Source organism: Pelophylax lessonae (genome assembly GCF_965119305.1).
Source record: "Pelophylax lessonae genome assembly, chromosome: 1".
Classification (NCBI taxonomy): Eukaryota; Metazoa; Chordata; class Amphibia; order Anura; family Ranidae; genus Pelophylax; species Pelophylax lessonae.
The window spans coordinates 718,016,395-718,035,768 of record NC_138768.1 but is presented as its reverse complement, the minus strand read 5'-3'; the positions used below and the strand labels follow the sequence as shown (position 1 = coordinate 718,035,768).

General features: G+C 45.4%; 1 protein-coding gene across 1 annotated transcript in view; it reads left to right on the top strand.

The window, feature by feature from the left end:
• ACSL1 (acyl-CoA synthetase long chain family member 1) overlaps window positions 1–19,066 on the top strand; it is a 175,456-nt gene extending 156,390 nt beyond the window's left edge. The window contains exons 20-21 of the mRNA XM_082243635.1: window positions 2,346–2,417; window positions 18,763–19,066. Coding sequence (XP_082099761.1) covers window positions 2,346–2,417; window positions 18,763–18,903 — 213 coding nt within the window. The 3' untranslated portion in view covers window positions 18,904–19,066. The remainder of the gene's footprint in view (window positions 1–2,345; window positions 2,418–18,762) is intronic.
• Window positions 19,067–19,374: the final 308 nt, after the last annotated feature.

Below are 19,374 nucleotides of genomic sequence, written 5' to 3'. Positions count from 1 at the left end.
CATTAAGGATGAGCATTGTAAACTTCTAGTTGGCACCGGTTGGGCCTTCTAGATTTGGATTTGATTTCCATTTTCCCACCCCTCATTTGTGATACTGCTCTGGGACTTCCCGAAGGTGCTGTATCACCGAGGACTACGTCTGTCAATGAGCGATAGAGAAAAATGGATTTTTGTAAAATCTTACCGTAAAATCCTTTTCTCGTAGTACCCGCCCCTCTGTTTTTTTGAGTTGGGTTGGGTTAAATTCTCTAAAGACTGCTTTTATGACATAACTGATTTGCTGAGGCAGAGAGAGAGAGGATATACCCTCTGGGACTGCCCCTAGGGTGTGGCCAGAGCATTTTATTTCCTGTCTAGTCCTACTCCTGTGGAGGCAACATAACCCGAAGGTGCTGTATCACCGAGGACTACGTCTGTCAATGAGCTAAGAGAAAAGGATTTTACGGTAAGATTTTACAAAAATCCATTTTTTAGATACTTTTGGGGGGACCAGTGACATTACTACAGCTATCTGTGCTTAAAATATGCACTGTTACTGTAATAATGACACTGGCAGGGAAGGGGGGTTAACCCAGGGGCGATCAAAGGGTTAAATGTGAGCCTAGGAGGTGTTTTCTAACTCTGGGGGGGGGGGGGGGGGGGCTGGGCTTGTGAAATCAACACTGAGACCTGTGTTACTAAATAGGAGGAACACAAGAGCTCTGTATTGATTCCAGAGAGAACAACGGTCTGCTGTGTTTACACCAGCAGACCGCTGTTCTCTCTTCACGGGGAGCGATCGCGAGTGCCTGGTGGCAGTCGCGGCCGCTGGCGAGTGGGCGTGCACACGCACCCTCAGGATTGCTTTCGCGAACCGCCGTACAGGTACGGCGATTCACTTAAACCTGCCCCTGTATATAGGCTGTGGCTGGTCGGCAAGTGGTTAAAAACACACAATTTGCTGAACCCAAAACAGCATGGCTTTACTAAGGACACATCATGTCAGACTAATCTGATTAACTTTTTTGACTATATCACTAATGTTTTGGACTAGGGTGGTGCTGGGAAAATAGCTTATCTTGATTTCAGTAAAGCATTTGATACAGTTTCACATAATGATCTAAAAAAAATGTTGTACAAGCTAGGGATTAACCCTCGAGTGGTTCAGTGGATATGCAGTTGGCTAAAGGATAGAGACAGAGTGTGACTTGTGTCCCTTTGGAACAAACCTGTCACTAGTGGTGTACTACAGGGCTCTGTACTAGGTCCCATAATCTATATACAGTATAAGCAATATAACTAAAGGTTTGGTGGGTAAGGTATGTCTTTTTGCAGATTACACAAGGGTGTGTAATAGAGTTGATATCCCTAGAAGTGTCTAACATGGAGCATGATTGGTCATTGCTGAAAGATTAGTCAGTGGAAACTGTGGTTCAATGATTCAAAATGTAAAATAATCCCTTGATAGTCTACAATATTGGGGGGTACATTGTTAGCCAGCACTACAATAAAAAAAGATTTGGGGGTTTTTATTTCAAATGATTGCAAAATTAGAAAACTGTGTGACCAGGCAGTGGGAATAGCAAATAGAATTCTAGGATGCATCACTAGGGGGGTCACCAGCAGGAGCAAGGAGGTCCGGATTCTACAACATAGATCTTTAGTGAGACCTCATTTAGAATGCAGCATCCAGTTCTGGACACGTCACTTACACAAAGATATTAATAAGATACAATGGGTTCAGAGACTGGAAACAAAAGTGGTGAAAGGTGTGAGGGATTAAACCGATCAGGAGAGACCTAAGGAATTTAATATGTACAGTCTGGAGAAAAGCAGGGAAAGGAGAGCTATGATTGACACATTTAACAACATCAGGGGGGTGAATAAGGTTAAGTAGGGCAGTATCTTAAATTTGAAGCCAAGATCAAGAACACAGAAACATGACAAACTAGCTGGAGGAAAGTTTAAAACGAATCATGGAATGTATTATTTTACTGAAAGTATAGTTGATGCTTGAAATAGACTTCCAGCAGAGGTAGTGAGTCAATCATCAGTTTGTGGATTCAAACATGCTTGGGACAAACCTAGATCCATACTCGGACAAAAAAAAAAGTTTTAAAAAAATGTGCAAGTTTAAGATAAATGGAGCAGACTTAATGGACCCCTCATCCTTTTTTTTCTGCCATCACTCTTATATATTTCTATGTATAATAATAAAGTATTCCTTTAAAAAAGATCATAAATGTAAGATCTTCGTAATTTAGAATAAGGGAAATTTGCAATTCAAAAGTCTTTTTATATTTCTAAAGGAATCCGCCCTAAACCTCTGAACATCCTGAATTCTTTTTTTTTTTTTTTTTTCCTAGGACTTTAAAAATGCCATTCTAGAAGATTTATTGAAACTCGGAAAAGAAGCTGGATTAAAAACATTTGAACAAGTGAGTGTACTCTGTCAGCGATTAGTTTACCTTTTTGCCTCCTTTCATTAAAAGGAAACCTGTGTTGGTGCAAATATAGCAGCTACCATTTTGAGTTTGTGTTTAAAACTGCAAGCTTGTGGGCTGGTATTACTAGCCAGGATTCATTGCCTTTTGAATCGTCTATCCATGCAGGAGGAATTCACTCAATACCTAAAAATATTTAAGCAGTAACTCCACTTTTAGCAAAATAAAAACAGCATACAGTATACAATTGCTGCACAGCTCCTATTGTAATTAAACATTATTAAAAATTAAATTTCCTTTAAATCTGCAGCACTGTAATGTTCTATAAAATTAAATGCAGTATGGCAAATGATATTTCCTGCTTGTGTGATTGACTCACTGGTTTCCCCAGAAGTCTGCACTAAGATACAAGTCTGATTTTAGGCATCTTCTGCAACAAAAATGTCGTTTTTGGTGAGATTCTCCCAAAGGGTTAATCACTTCTAGAGGGATACAGACTAGGGATCGACTGATTATCGGCAAGGCTGTTTATATCGAGGGCCGATTTGTACTTTCCCCAATATATTGGAATCGGCCCATGGACCTATAATTTGACACGTTCTGCCTTCTAAGACCCCCTCGGACAGTGTGTGCAGCTGCAGTCCGGTCAAGGTGCCAGCCAGCCACCCACAGGCCCTGGCCTCAGCCATCCACCACAGGGTGCCAGCCAGCCATCAATCCACAACAGGGTGCCAGGCCAGCAGCCAGCCACCCACCCTACAACAGGGTGCCAGCAGCCAGCCAACCACCCTACAACAGGGTGCCAGCAGCCAGCCAACCACCCTACAACAGGGTGCCAGCAGCCAGCCACCCACCCTACAACAGGGTGCCAGCAGCCAGCCACCCACCCTACAACAGGGTGCCAGCAGCCAGCCACCCACCCCACAACAGGGTTCCAGCAAGCCAGCCACCCACAGGGTGACACCAAGCCAGCATCCCACCACAGTGTTCCAGCAAGCCAGCCACCCACAACAGGACAGGGTGAGTGACACCAAGCCAGCCACCCACAACAGGGTGACACCAAGCCAGCCACCCACAACAGGGTGACACCAAGCCAGCCACCCACAACAGGGTTGCCACCAAGCCAGCCACCCACTCACAACAGGGTTGCCACCAAGCCAGCCACCCACTCACAACAGGGTTGCCACCAAGCCAGCCACCCACTCACAACAGGGTTGCCACCAAGCCAGCCACCCACTCACAACAGGGTTGCCACCAAGCCAGCCACCCACTCACAACAGGGTTGACACCAAGCCAGCCAGCCACTCACAACAGGGTTGACACCAAGCCAGCCAGCCACTCACAACAGGGTTGACACCAAGCCAGCCAGCCACTCACAACAGGGTTGACACCAAGCCAGCCAGCCACTCACAACAGGGTTGACACCAAGCCAGCCAGCCACTCACAACAGGGTTGACACCAAGCCAGCCAGCCACTCACAACAGGGTTGACACCAAGCCAGCCAGCCACTCACAACAGGGTTGACACCAAGCCAGCCAGCCACTCACAACAGGGTTGACGCCAAGCCAGCCAGCCACTCACAACAGGGTTGACGCCAAGCCAGCCAGCCACTCACAACAGGGTTGACGCCAAGCCAGCCAGCCACTCACAACAGGGTTGACGCCAAGCCAGCCAGCCACTCACAACAGGGTTGACACCAAGCAAGCCAGCCACTCACAACAGGGTTGACACCAAGCAAGCCAGCCACTCACAACAGGGTTGACACCAAGCAAGCCAGCCACTCACAACAGGGTTGACACCACAGTGTTCCAGCAAGCCAGCCACCCACAACAGGAGGACAGCAGCCAGCCACCCCACAACAGGGTGCCAGCAAGCCACCCACACTGCCAAGCGTCAGCCACTGACCCACAACAGGATGCCAGCAAACCACCCACAGCAGGCCAGGGTGCCAGCCAGCCATTTTTTGAACCTTATTGTCTCCTTCAAATTGCAATGGAGATGGATTAAGACAGAAAGTAAAAGCGTGGTCTGGGACTATTTCTCGTCTCAACCATCTCCAGGAAAAGCAGCAGTGTGCAACACATGCACAAACAATATAAGCATGGGATCAGTAACTGCAAAAAACAAAAATACGTCAAATCTTCGGGCCCATCAAAGAGTTCATCATATTGAATTATATCATGCAGTACAGAAAAAACAAAATGAATATCAATGTGATTTTGAAATGCCTCCTCCACTATCCCAGATAACAATAACAGATATGTTTCCAAAAAAAAAAAACGGTCTAGATTCAGATGGAAGATCCCAACTGCTGGACTGAGTAATCACTGAGATGATGGTCACTGATAACCAGCTATTTACAATGGTGTCGGACTTAGGATTTAAGCGGTTGATGTCCATACTTGAGCCAAGGTACACACTGAAGAGTGAGAAGTATTATCGAACCGAAATGCTGGGAAAGATTCAGTTTCTATTCAAACCTGTTCACGGTGCCCAGAAAGGAGGGCAAGGTGCGTCCAATCCTGGATCTCCAGGCTCTCAACCGCTTTGTGCGGGTGCAGAAGTTTTGAATTAAGTCCATTCGGTCTGTGGTGGCGTCCTTGAATCAGGGGGATTTTCTGGCCTCCATCGATATCAAAGATGCATATCTGCACGTCCCCATATTCAAGGGACATCAGCTATTCCTCCGCCTTGCGGTGGCAGATAGGTACTTTCAGTTTGTGGTGTTACTCTTTGGTCTCGCCTCCGCTCCCAGAGTTTTTATCAAGGTGCTGGCCTTGTTACGCCAGAGAGGAATTTAAATTTTGGGACATCTGGACGATCTCCTGTTGCGAGCAGACTCTTACTCGGATCTGTTGGACAACATCTCAGTTCAGTTCAGACCCTTCAGGAATTCGCATGGACGATCAATTTCAGTAAATCTGCTCTGTCGCCATCCGTACGGGTCACTTATCTGGGGCTGACTCTCGACCCTGCACTGGCGAGGGTCTTTCTTCTTTTGGAAAAGCTACAGAAGTTGCAAAGGGAGATCAGGTTGCTGATGGAAACCGATCAGTCCTCCTTGCAGGCTTGCATGAGGGCCCTCGGCCTGATGGTATCAACCTTCGAAGCGGTCCCGTTTGCGCAATCACACTCGAGGCCTCTGCAGAAAGGTTCTGGCAAAATTGTGCAGGGATCCTCGGTCATTGGACCAGAAGATTAGTTTGAGCCATCTCACAAAGTCGGCTCTATCCTGGTGGATCCAGTCACCGGCCTTGTGTCAGGGCAAGTCCTTCCTGCCTCTGTTCTGGACAGTGGTCACTACAGACGCCTTCCTGTCAGGCTGGGGTGGAGTGCTGGGAAAGCTCTGTGCCCAGGGGACTTGGTCGACAGAGGAATCTTCCTTGCCGATCAATATTCTGGAGCTCAGAGCGATCAAGCTTTGCCTGTTCCACTGGACGATTCGGCTACACGGTTTACCGGTTTGGCTTACATCAGTCATCAAGGGGGCACCAAGAGTGTCCTGGCGGCCAAGGAGGTGGCAGAGATTCTTGTTTGGGCGGAAGACAATGTTCCGGCTCTTTCCGAGGTCCACATCCTGGGTGTGGAAAATTGGCAAATGGATTACCTGATTCGTCAAGTGCTGGATCAAAGGGAATGGTCCCTTCATCCGGAGGGGTTTCATCTCCTGTGTGTCCATTGGGGGAATCCAGACATCGCTCTGTTTTGCATCTGGCCTCAACAGGAAAGTCCAGCATTTTGTGGCCAGGTCTCGGGATCCTCTGGCTGACGCCACAGACGACCTGGTGGCTCCTTGGAGCCAGTATCGGCTGATTTATGCCTTCCCTCCGCTCATACTCTTGCCGAGGTATCTTCGCCGGGTGGCGGTGGAAGGCATTCCGGCTGTTCTAGTGGCTCCAGACTGGCCCTGGTGGTCTTGGTACGCAGTCCTGGTAAAAATGGTTGTAGATCCTCCATGGAGACTTCCTCTGCGGGAAGATCTGCTGTCTCAAGGATTGATTTTTCCATCCTGCTTTATGGTCGCTGGCTTTAACGGCTTGGCTGTTGAAAGCAAGGTATTGAGGGATAGAGGCCTTTCTGGCTCGGTGATGCCTACTCTTGAAATCAACGTCAAGGAAGATCTATCATCGTACGTGAAAATCGTACATGTCATTGTGTGAATCGCTGCAGCTGCACCCTCGCTTGTTTTCTATAGCTAGGGTTTTGGCCTTTACAAAAAGGTGTTGAGCAGCGCTTGGCTTTGGGCACTATCAAGGGCCAAGTGTCGGCCTTGGCTTTTTACTCCCAACATCTGTTGACTACTAATGCCCTGATTCTGACTTTTATTCAGTGGGCTTCTCCGAGGAGATCCCCGTTGCCTCCGAGGGATCTCAATCTGGTTTTTTCTGGTCTTCAGAAGCTTCTCCTTGAGAATATTAGGGAGATTTCTCTGCTTTCTTTGTTGCAGAAGGTTGCCTTCCTGGTGGCTATTACTACCTGCTCGCAGAGTGTCTGAGTTGGCAGCGCTGTCCTGTCATTCGCCTTATTTGGTGGTCCACAGCGATAAAGTGGTTCTCTGTCCTAATCTGTCATTCCTCCCTAAGGTGGTGTCGGATTTTCATCTCAATGAAGACATTGTGTTGCCTTCCTTATGTCCTAAGCATCCCAAGGAATTTGCCTTGCACTCTTTGGATGTGATTCGGGCAATAAAGATTTATCTGACGGAGTCTTTTAGGAAAACTGACTCTCTCTGTCCTTACGGACGGACCTCGGAAAGGTTTGACTGCATCTGCTGCAACCATATCAAGATGGATCAGGCAGATGGTTGTTCAGGCTTATTCACTCAAGGGTCAGGTTCTTCCTTTCTACTAGAGCACTGAGTGCCTCTTGGGCTTTTCGCCATCAGGCCTCTGTTGTACAAGTTTGTAAGGCAGCGACTTGGTAGTCTGTGCACACTTTTACAAAATTCTACAAGGTGGATTTGTTGGCATCTTCGGATGCCTCTTTTGGCCGCAAGGTTTTGCAGGCTGCTGTTTTGTAAGAGAATGTTTTGTTTCTGAGAGGTTTTTGCGCCTGGGAGAGTTCCTGTTGTGGTTGAGTTAATCTTACCCTGTTGGCTAAGTTTAGCCTTTGGAGTTTACGTTACTATCTGGTTGCGTTCTTCCCACCCCTCATACCTACACTGCTTTGGGACGTCCCAATGGCGAATGAAGATGGAGGCTGCGTCTGTCAATGGACGATAGAGAAAACAAGATTTTTGTAAGCTCTTACCGTAAAATGTTTCTCTGAAGTCCATTGGCAGACGCAGCACCCGCCCCTCTGATATGGGGATGGTTTGTTATCTCTTCTTCACTGCTTACAACTAAACTGGTTTACTGGAGAAGAGGGTGTGTGGGTTATGCCTGTGGCGACCTCCCCGTGGGCGTGGAGATTTACATTTTCCCTGCCTAGAACTACTCCTGAGGGGGGCAGCATAACCCAATGGCTAATGAAGATGGAGGCTGCGTTGGTCACTGGACTTCAGAGAAACAGATTTTTACGGTAAGATCTTACAAAAAAAATCTTGTTTTTTGTACTTGCTGTTAAATCCATTTCTCTGACTTCGACGGACACCGCACCCCACCCATCTGTGGAGTTCTGATACTTCTAATACTGTTTGCTACTAAACTGATGGCCTAGAGCAGAGAGGGAAAGGGGGGGGGGGGTTATATACCAGCTGAGGATGTTCCATAGGCATAGCCAGGTGTTTTTTGTTATGCCTAGTCCTACTCCTGGAGGAGGCAATATTACCCACTAGTTATGATTTTATGGAGCGCTGTGTCCGTCGAACGAAAGAGAAATACACTTTTTTGAATTGTAATGCCAAAAACAATACATAACCTAATATTTTTTTGTAAAATGTAAAAGATGTTACGCCTAGTAAATGGATACCAAAAATGTCATGCTTTAAAATTGTGGAACCCTGGAATGGCAAACTGGTCACACATAAGGCCAAGGAATTGAAGCGATGTATCCCCCAGCGAGCAGACACAGATCATGTAAAGAATGCCGTTCATCCTACGAATCTTAGCTCCCCCAATACCTCTGCCCTGCAGGCATCCAGTTTCCCCCAAGCCCAAATCCCTGTATAAACCCCACTTTTTTAGAGAAAGGGGTTGCGGGGAATCTGACCCCTGCAGCCCGCAGCCATCACAGCCCAGTCCCACAGAGGCAGTCGTGAGAAAAAGAGAAGGGGTAAATGAGGAGGAAAGAACATCAAAGAGAGGGAGAAGGTGGCCCAGAAACATTCCACAATTAAGATTTATAATTTGTATGGCTCTGTGTTCACTGACACAGAGGTAGCCTTATTACACAAAGGTCTTAATTTTGCCCATAAAAAAACCCAAATCTGTTTAAGCTGTTTGTGGACCTTAACAAATATAAATAAATAGGCCTGACAGTTAGAGATACTTGGAACTAAAGAAAGATACGCCCAAGGAGCCTGATAGACCTGGAATAGAATCATCTGATATTGGTGAGAACTATATAGATGATGCATTGCCTATCCTTGATAGCTTGTTTAAGGAAGGGAGCTGTGAAGAACTACGAATTGAACTAGAAATACCAGGCCAGGAGGATAGGAAAATAATACACATACATTTTAAACCCAAATCTTCCTTCTTTCCCCATTGGGTCAAGAGTAATTTTTATCCCGTTTTAACGAAGTAGTGTTGGGTGAACTGAAGCATATTTGGCTTTAGGATTATTATTGTTCTTGTGGAAAACCTATTGTTCTTGTGGAAAACCTATGATAGGAGGCGCTAATTGGGTGTATCTCGGAAGAGACAATAAAAAGCCTTAAAAACATCCCATTTTTCTTCAGAGCCGAAACGGACAGGAATTGCAACCATGCTTGTTAGAATTTTTGCAGTGTACATTCATCACCTAGAGAGGGTTGTTTTTTTTTCTCAACAGAAGCGGAGTTACTTTTTTAAAGTCAAAAGTTGTTGGGCTTGGCCACCCTCTTATTTGTACATCTTTAACTAAGGCCAGCAGTGAAATCTACTTACTGTGACCCTGAACTGCTTTGTGTGCTGTATCCCCAAAGGCCTAAACCATGAGTGGTATATCACTCATTACTATGAATAATGTACTTACAGTGCATCTGGGAAGTATTCACAGCGCTTCACTTTTTCCACATTTTGTTATGTTACAGCCTTATTCCAAAATGGATTAAATTCATTATTTTCCTCAAAATTCTTCAATACCCCATGACAACAGGAAAGACGTTTGTTTGAAATGTATTTAAAAAAAAAAAAAATCAAAAAAAATCACATGTACATAATTATTCACAGCCTTTGCTCAATACTTTTGTTGAAGCACCAAGTACAGCATCAAGTCTTTTTAAGTTATAATGCTAAAAGTTTGGAAAACCTATTTTTGGGCAGTTTCTCCCATTCTTCTTTGCAGGTCCTCTCAAGCTCCATCAGGTTGGATGGGGAGCATCGGTGCACAGCCATTTTCAGATCTCTCCAGAGATGTTCAATTGGGTTCAAGTCTGGGTTTTGGCTGGGCCACTCAAGGACATGAACCTTCTGGAACAGGTTTTCATCAAGGATGTCTCTGTACGTTGCTGCATTCAACTTTCCCTCGATCCTGACTAGTCTCCCAGTTCCTGCCACTGAAAAACATCCCCACAGCATGATGCTGCCACCACGATGCTTCACTGTAAGGATAGCATTAGCCATGTGATGAGCGGTGCCTGGTTTCGTCTAGACATGATGCCATTCAGGCCAAAGAGTTTAATCTTTGTTTCATCAGACCAAAGAATTTTATTTTCTCATGGTCTGAGTCCTTCAGGTGCCCTTTGGCAAATTCCAGGCGGGCTGTCATGTGCCTTTTACTGAGAAGTGGCTTCCATCTGGCAACTCTACCATACAGGCGTGATTGGTGGAGTGCTGCAGAGATGGTGGCTCTTCTGGAAGGTTCTCCTCTCTCCACAGAGAAATAACTGACCATCGGGTTCTTGGTCACCTCCCTGACTAAGACCCTGATCGCTCAGTTTGGCCGGGCGGCCCACTCTAGGAAGAGTCCTGGTGGTTCCAAACCTCTTCCATTTATGGATGATGGAGGTCACTGTGCTCATTGGGACCTTTAATGTTGCAGAAATGTTTCTGTACCCTTCCCCCAGATCTTTACCTCGATACAATCCTTAGGTCTACAGACAATTCCTTGGACTTAATGGCTTGGTTTGTCCTCAGAGATGCACTGTTAATTGTGGGACCTTTTATATAGACAGGTGTGTGCCTTTCCTAACCTTGTCCAATTAACTGAATTTACCACAGGTGGACTCCCTCAAGTTGTTTCTACAATTTGATTGATGATCAGTGGAAACGGAGTGCACCTGAGCTCCATTTTGAGTCATGGCAAATGCTGTGAATACCTATTTACATGTGATTTTTTTTTTTTATTTTTTTTTTTTTTTTCCTTTTTTTATTTTTAATACATTTGCAAAAATTTCAAACACTTCTTTCACGTTGTCATTATGGGGTATTGTTTGTAGAACTTTGAGGAAAATAATGAATTCAATCCATTTTGGAATAAGACTGTAACATGGCAATATGTGGAAAAAGTGAAGCGCTGTGAATACTTTCCGGATGCACTGTATTGTTGTCTTCATTCCTACATAGACATTTATTAGATATGTTTAGATACATTGACCTGCTTTACCCACAATTTTTTTTTTTTATTCCACCTTCAGTGTTTTGTTCCTCTTTGGAGATTCTATATTATTTCCATTCATTGTGATATACATTTTTCCAATGTTTTTTCTTCTTTAATGGTTTTAATATGACAAAAGAATATACTTTGAGTTCAGGGAGGGAGAATTAGTCTTTTTACATCTTTTAATATCTGTATTTGGTTATTCGATTTTGTTTTCATTTTAACTTAGGATCACAATTTTTTTTTTTTTTTATTTCATTATTCTTTTTTTTTTTTTTTTTTGCACTTTTTTTGTTCTTTGTAATTCACGTCCTTAGGGGGTTTATTTAATCCACATTTCTTTCGTTCATTGGCAGACACAGCTCCTGATTCTTCTTAACCACTGGGTTATACTGCCCCCTACAGCAGTAGGACACTAGGCTGGAAAAAGCTTGACTGTGCCTATGGGCAGTCCCAGACTCAGCTATAGGCACTTTTTTTTTTTTTTCTGCCTAGTCAGCAGTAAGGACCTAGTTCCTTGCTGGGATCTCTGGTCCTGGCAATATTTTTCCCTTTTTTAAATGGATTTTTTCCTATCTTTGTTGTTTTGTTCCTGTGGGAATCTACTATTGACTGTCGGACTGGGCGACAGACCAGATAATCTAGATCCAGAGGGTCCCTCCAGTCTGGCCAGCGAGCACGCACAGGCTGCAGCTCCGCGCTAGGTCGGCTGCGACATATCCCCACTAGACTGGGGCTGGTCTGCGAGTTGAACATCACACGAGGGCACATACGATCTGGCCTTGGCCTAAGTCACAGCATTCCTCCTGGCCAACAGCCACCCACATCCCGATGGAGCAGGGGCCTGTTTCTGGTATGGTAAGTAGCTGTTCCCCTGGAGGGTTTTTAGGGCAGACGGTGGGACCCCCGAGTCCCCCCCCCCCCCCCCCCAGCACTTTAGATATTCAGTGTTCACTGTTGGTCTTCATGGTCTTCATGGTCTTCATGTCCCCACTCCCCCAGGTGAGGTTATGAGCTGGCTTTTGCCACATGCTCTTAAGGGGGGCTTGTTGTAGTTGCTGCTGACCTGGTGCACAATGGAAGATTGAGCAGGGTACCCCTGCTACCCTGGGGGTTGGTGACTAGGGGAGGGATGTCCTCTGGGCTCCCTGCTGCAATTGTTGGGCTGGGGGAGTGGATGGTTTGGCATCACAAAGCCTGACCCGGCCCTAAATTTAGGCCGCGACTTTGTGGCCTACTGGTCGGGAGCTACGTGGGGCGGCTCCAGTGAAGGTGGCTGAAGCCACTACCCTCCATTTGGGCATCTGCCCTCCCCTCCACTGCCCCTGGATGGTTGGCCATGCCGCCAAGTCGGCCTCCATTGGAAGAGCGACCCCAGTGATCCTGGCTGGGATAAGTGCACTGGCGGCTGGGCCTCCACACAAATTGATGCGGCGGCTTGCGCCCTACTAGGCCATGCGGCCAGTTTGGCACCTCCCTTGGAAAGGGTGGCGCTGTGGGGGCAGCTTAATTTTTGATGGCAACCATGCCGCCATTATTGAGGACACCTACCCCTTTTAGCGCTACGGGACCATCAGGTTATCCTGCCTGCGTGTCCACGTCACGGCGGGCAGCCCCCTTTTTAAAGGGGCTATTTCCTATTGTGCAGGGATCGGAGGTCCAGTTGGTGGTCCATTCGTGGACCCAGGGTCGGCGTGCCCCTTGCGGGATCAGTCGGTGGCGCTCCCGATATGTTTTTTTATGGGTGGCCTTAGTATATAGCGTCCACCACCAGGGGAGGACTGGGCAGGGGGGCAATTGCCCCCCCACCCCCTGGGCCACTCTGATGCCCTGTAAAAAGCCTGCACCACTTCTGCCACAGACATGCCTAAATAATTCCTGGTGCAGAGAAGCAAAAAGTCCCCGCTGCTGACCTACTGAGGTCAGGAAGAAAAGGACAGAGTGCAGGATCCCCCCCCCCCCCCCAGCTTGGATGGTGTAAACTGTGTCTGAGCAGAAGCTGGTCCCATATCCCACTGGAGACTCTCCCCCGGCCAGCCCCAACTGAGCTGTCCCAGCTCCCCCAAACCGCCCCCCGCTGGCTAGGTTGGGAATCCGGATTTGGCCGGTGGGTAGAGAGTATCTGGAATGGGGGTCAAAAGGAGGCCCGGAAGAGGGAGAGTGGGAGGGGTACCAAGTTGCCCCACCATGGACCTCTGGACTGTACTTGCCCTCTGGGCCAAAAGTTGCCAGTCAGCCCCTGTCCACCACCCTCCCCTGCCTCATCTGTCCATCAGATCCTGAATCTGTTTCTGCCGACGCGGACGCGAGTCACCCCACTGTGTCTGCATCCATGCACCCTGGGTGCAGAGACAGTGAGGATATTTCCTCTGCTCTTCTAGCCATGCATGAAAAGGCGCTGGTGGATGCACTGATTGTGTCAGAGTGTGAAATTTTAAACATGGCGTAGATGCTGCATTGGAGGCGCCAGTCCTTTTTTGGCACCACGGGTCCTCCACTGTGGCGGGGATGTTCCCCTTTCCCACTTACTTTGACAACTTTGTCATATAACAGGAGGTTGTCAAAAACGCACTCTTGTGGTCTCTAAGGGTTTTATAAGGATTCCCTGCTTAAAAAGTGGACTGTCCCACCTGTAGTGGGCTTGCCAGTTTCCTGGTTATATAAAGCTACCTTAATTATGGTTGAAGAGTCCTTGGCCTTTAAAGATCCGGTTGATAAGAGCGTAGGCTCTGGCCCGCCATATGTTTCACTATGGCTGGTTCGGTTTAGGCCGGTTTTTACTATTGCCCTGGTGTCGCAAACTGACGAGTGGGCTAAACTTTTACGCCGGTACCTGGAGGGGAAACGGCTTCTCCCTGCCTTCACTTAGTGTGCGTTATTTCTACCATGTGCACTTTCCCTACTGCATTCTCCATAATGTAACTGAAAAAGCCAACAAGCAGAGTAAGGCCCTTTCTAAAAGTATACCCAAATCCAAAACTTTAGGGAAGGGAATTGTATCAAATGTGGGAAAGAACAAAATTTATAATGAAGGTATACTGGACAGCCACTGAAATATCTAGTGACAATTTAAAATGAACAGACACACCAAGAGCAGATTTGATTTAAAAAGCATAAAACAAAACTTTACTGGACATAAAAATACAAAGCTTCCTTACACATGAAAGTTACCATAATCAATACACCAAATAACAAGACTTCAACACGCACTCCTATTTCCAATATCCCAAAAAGGTCACATAATACTTAACTCTGGCAACAGCTTGCACTCGATAACTGGAACAGGACCATGAGGTCTTTGCTGCATGTTTCTACAACTCCAAACCGCCAACCTTCTCCAAACTAACTCCTTCCCCCCAATGCTAATGACTCCCTGCAGGCATCATTCAGAAGCAGCAGGCATCATTCAGAAATCTTTTTTTTCAGACAGCTGTTCTCTAAATGAAAAGCAATTATAACGGCTATTTAGCTGCTTGATTGCTTTTACAGGTAGTGGTTGGGGACCCCCCCCCCCCCACACACACACACACACACACACACTTTCCACCACTCTCTGGTGCTTCTTCGTGCGATCAGGGAGCCAGAGAATGAAACCGCAGTCTGCAGTGGTTTACCATAGAGCTGACCAAGGACCAGATGTTCCCCGGCCAGAAGCGACTTCATGACGTCACTTCTGGCATCGGCAGATGTAAACACTGACTTTTTTCGGAATTTTTTTTCTGCTGTCAAGCCTGACATTGTTTTTTTTTTTTTTTTTTTTTTTTTTTATCATTTTGTTTCTATATCTCAGGCTTTCCAGCATAGAGGAGAGATCTGGGGACTTGTAGACCCTAGATCTCTCCATAAAGAGGGCCTGGCATGCCCTATACCTATTACAAAGGATGTTTATATTCCTTGTAATAGGAATAAAAGGGTCTATGGAGATTTTTATCATAGTTTGTCACCATTTCACAAGCGTGCACAATTTTAAAGTGTGGCATGTTGGGTATCTATTTTATGTTTCGGCGTAACATCTTTCACATAATCCAAAAACATTGGGGTAAATATTAGGTTTTGTTTTTTTGTATTTTTAATTCATTAACCGCTTGCCGCCCGCCCGCCGTCATATGACGGCGGAGCGGAGCGACCATTATCCTGGGCCGCCGTCATATGACGGCGGCACTTTAAGCAGGGCAGGCGCGCGATCGCGTGCGCGCCGCCCTGCACTGCTGGTGTCGGGGTGTCCCCGGGACACCCCCTGTCACCGGCAGGGGGGAAACAGCCAATGGGCGTGGCTGTTTCCCACGTGATCGGCTGTGTTCCAATGACACAGCCGATCACAATGAAGGCGCCCACAAGATGACCGCGCATGCGCGATCGGGAGCGCGCAGCGCGGTCATGTCGGTGGCACTGTGTTCCGTAGGAACACAGCTGTCACCGGCAGTAGTAAACAGTCACTGATAGTGACTGTTTACTATGTGATCGGCTGTGAATCCATTCACAGCCGATCACAAAATGTAAACAAAGAGCAGTAACTGACTGTTACTAGCTCTTCTCCCCTCATACAGCTTCCAGTATGAGGGGAGAAGAGCTAGAAATAGTGAGTTACTGCTCTGTACACCTGTAAAAAGTAAAAGCACAGAAATAAATGTCCCCACACAGTCCTCAGCCCCCCCCCCCCAATGTCACCTGTCACCCAACAGTCACCTCATCGGTGCCCAGAAATTGACACCCATAACGTTCACATGTGAGCGTAGCGATCGCAGGCAGAATCGCCCAATCAGTGATCGTCATCTGTCACCCTATCAATCATCGTCACTTGACACCCCATCAGTGATCGTCACATGTCACCCCGTCAGTGATTGTCATCTGTCACCCCATCAATCATCGTCACTTGTCACCTCATCAATCATCGTCACCTGTCACCCCATCAGTCATCGTCACCTGTCACCCCATCAGTCATCGTCACCTGTCACCCCATCAGTCATCGTCACCTGTCACCCCATCAGTCATCGTCACCTGTTTGCCATATACATGCAATCACTTACTGACCGCCTAACGACTATATGCGTCGGCCATTAAAAGCTAAATACTGGGGTTATGGCAGAAGATAGCCCCCATAACCAAACGGTATTTTTTGAAACGGCGGGCGGTCGGCTTTTAGATAAGGGTGGTCCCAGTGGCGGATTCGCCGCGGAATTACCCTTACGGTGCAGGGGAAGAGGTGCCCCCTCCTGCCGCGTCCCAGACGTTTTCCCAGCTTACCGGACCCACCGGCAGCGGGGAAAACTATCCGGTCCCGAATCCTCAGAGACAGGAAGTCGAGTGAGGGCAAGATGGCCCTCACTCGACTCTATGGTCTTGGAGGACCGGAGCTACGTCAAAAGACGTTGCCTAGCAACCGGTTTAAAGGGCCGCTTTTTTTTTTATCCTCTTTCAACAATTTTTTTTTTTTTCTTTTTTAGTGTAGTTGTGAGGTGTGAGGTCTTTTTGACCCCAGATCTAACAATAAAGAGGACCTGTCATGCCTATTTCTATTACAAGGGATGTTTACATTCCTTGTAATAGGAATAAAAATGATCAAAACATTTTTTTTTTTAAACTGTGTAAAAATAAAAAAATAATAAATAAAATAAATAGGAAAAAAAAAAAAAAATTAAAGCGCCCTGTCCCCGTTAGCTTGCGTGCAGAAGCAAACGCATACGCAAGTCCCGCCCACATATGTAAACGGTGTTCAAACCATACATGTGAGGTATTGCCGCGATCGTTGGAGCGAGAGCAATCATTTGAGCCCTAGACCTCCTCTGTAACTTTAAGCTAGTAACCTGCAGAAATGTTTAAAATGTTGCCTATGGGGATTTTTAAGTACCAATGTTTGGCGCCATTCTGTGAGCATGCGCAATTTTGAAGCATGACATGTTGGGTATCTAATTACTCGGCGTAACATTATCTTTCACATTATGGAAAAAAATTGGGCTAAATTTACTGTTTTCTTATTTTTTAGTTCAAAAAAGTGAATTTTTTTCAAAAAAAATCGCATTTGGAAGACTGCTGCGCAAATATGGTGTGATAAAAAATATTGCAACGATCTCCATTTTATTCTCTAGGGTCTCTGCTAAAAAAATATATATAATGTTTGGGGGTTCCAAGTAGTTTTCTAGCAAAAAAAATGATTTTAGCTTGTAAACACCAAGTGTCAAAAATAGGCCCAGTCTTAAAGTGGATAAATGGACAACTTTGTGTAAAGCGCTACTTGGATGTTAGGCGTCTGTATGTGGCCAGGCTGTGAAAAAGTGTTACACGTGTGGTATCGCCATACTCAGGAGGAATAGCAGAATGTATTTTGGGGTGCAATTTTTGCTATGTACATGCTATGTGTTAGAAATATTGCATAAATGGACAGCTTTGTGTTAAAAAAAAATGTGTTCATTTTCTTTCCACATTTTCCAAAAACTTGTGGAAAAAAATGACATATTCAAAAGACTCATTATGCCTCAAAAATTATACGTTGGGCTGTTTGCTTTCCAAAATGGGGTCATTTTATGGGGGTTTCCATTGTCCTGGTGCTCCAGGGCCTTCAAAAGTACGATAGGTTGTCAGGAAATTATATGTGTAAATTGTGCTCCTAGAATACCGGACGCTGCTACTTGGATGTTAGGCCTCTGTATGTGGCCAGGCTGTGAAAAAGTCTCACACATGTGGTATCGCCATACTCAGGAGGAGTAGTAGAATGTGTTTTGGGGTGTAGTTGCAAGTATACATGTGCTGTGTGAGAGAAATAACCTGTTAATACGGCAATTTGTAAAAAAAAAACAAAAAAAAAACTTAATTTTGCAAAGCATTGTGGGAAAAAATTACAACTTCAAAAAACTCACCATGCCCCTTATTAAATACCTTGGAATGTCTACTTTCCAAAAAGGGGTCATTTGGGGGGTATTTGTACTTTCCTGACTTTTTAATGTCTCAAGAAATGAGATAGGCCTTCAGTACATCAGGTGTGATCAAGTGTGATCAATTTTCAATGATTCGCACCATAGCTTGTGGACTCTATAACTTTCACAAAGACCAAATAATATACACTTACTTGGGTTATTTTTAACAAAGATAAGTAGCAGTATAAATTTTGGCCAAAATTTGTGAAGAAAAATGACTAATTTGCAAATTTATGACAGAAACAAAGAAAAATGCGTTTTTTCACGATATTTTCCCTCTTTTTTTATTTATAGCACAAAAAATAAAAAACCCAGTATTGATCAAATACCATCAAAAGAAAGCTCTATTTGTGTGGTAAAAAGGACACAATTTTTGTATGGGTATAGTGTTGCATGACTGAGTAATTCTCAGTCAAAGTGTGAGAGCGCTGAAAGCTGAAAATCGGTCTGGGCAGGAAGGGGGTGAAAGTGCACTGTAGGCAAGTGGTTAAAGTGTTTTTTTTTTCTTTTTAAATGTGTTTGAAAAATTGCTGCGCAAATACCATTTTATTCCCTAGCATCTCTGCTAAATAAAAAAATATATAATGTTTGGGGGGGTTCCAAGTTATTTTTTATTTAAAAAAAAAACGCTGATTTTTACATGTAGCAGAGGAATGTCAGAATTGGCCTGGTTGGCAGTGGGGGAGCAACGTTTTACCTTAAGTGCTAATTTTTCTGAATTATTTTGTTACTATTTTTTCTTGCAGGTAAAAGACATTGCTTTATACCCAGAAATGTTTTCAGTCCAGAATGGCCTGCTGACTCCCACACTGAAAGCCAAGAGGCCAGAGCTGCGAAAATGCTTCCAGAAACAAATTGATGAACTCTATGCCAATAACAATGTATAAAAAAAAAACATCCTTGGAATCACCTGCTATCAATCCACAATAGAAATTTCAAATCTGGCTGGTCATAGGAATAACATGGAAGACATTTCTACAATGCCTTATTGGTCACTTGTGTTCATCTTCTCTACTGTGACCAAAAATATTCAAAAACTAGGCCTTAAAATGTGAAGGACGGCTACATGTGATTTGAGTCATTTTGGACATCTCTGATATGAATGTCAATCTCTAAATCTCCTTTTCTTGATATTTTTTCCCTGTAGTACTGTTATTTTGTGGATGTTTGGTGTATGTTCTAAATGACTCAGCAGAAGTGAATGTAACCCAGCACATGTGTGCATGTCAGTTTTATCCATGTCACAATTTGGTGTAATCCACATACTGTTCCTTATTTCTTCCCTGCTCTGTGTGCTTCTGTAACAGTTACAGGCTTATTTAACAAGGCAGTGCAAAGAGTGATGAAGTTCTGGTGGG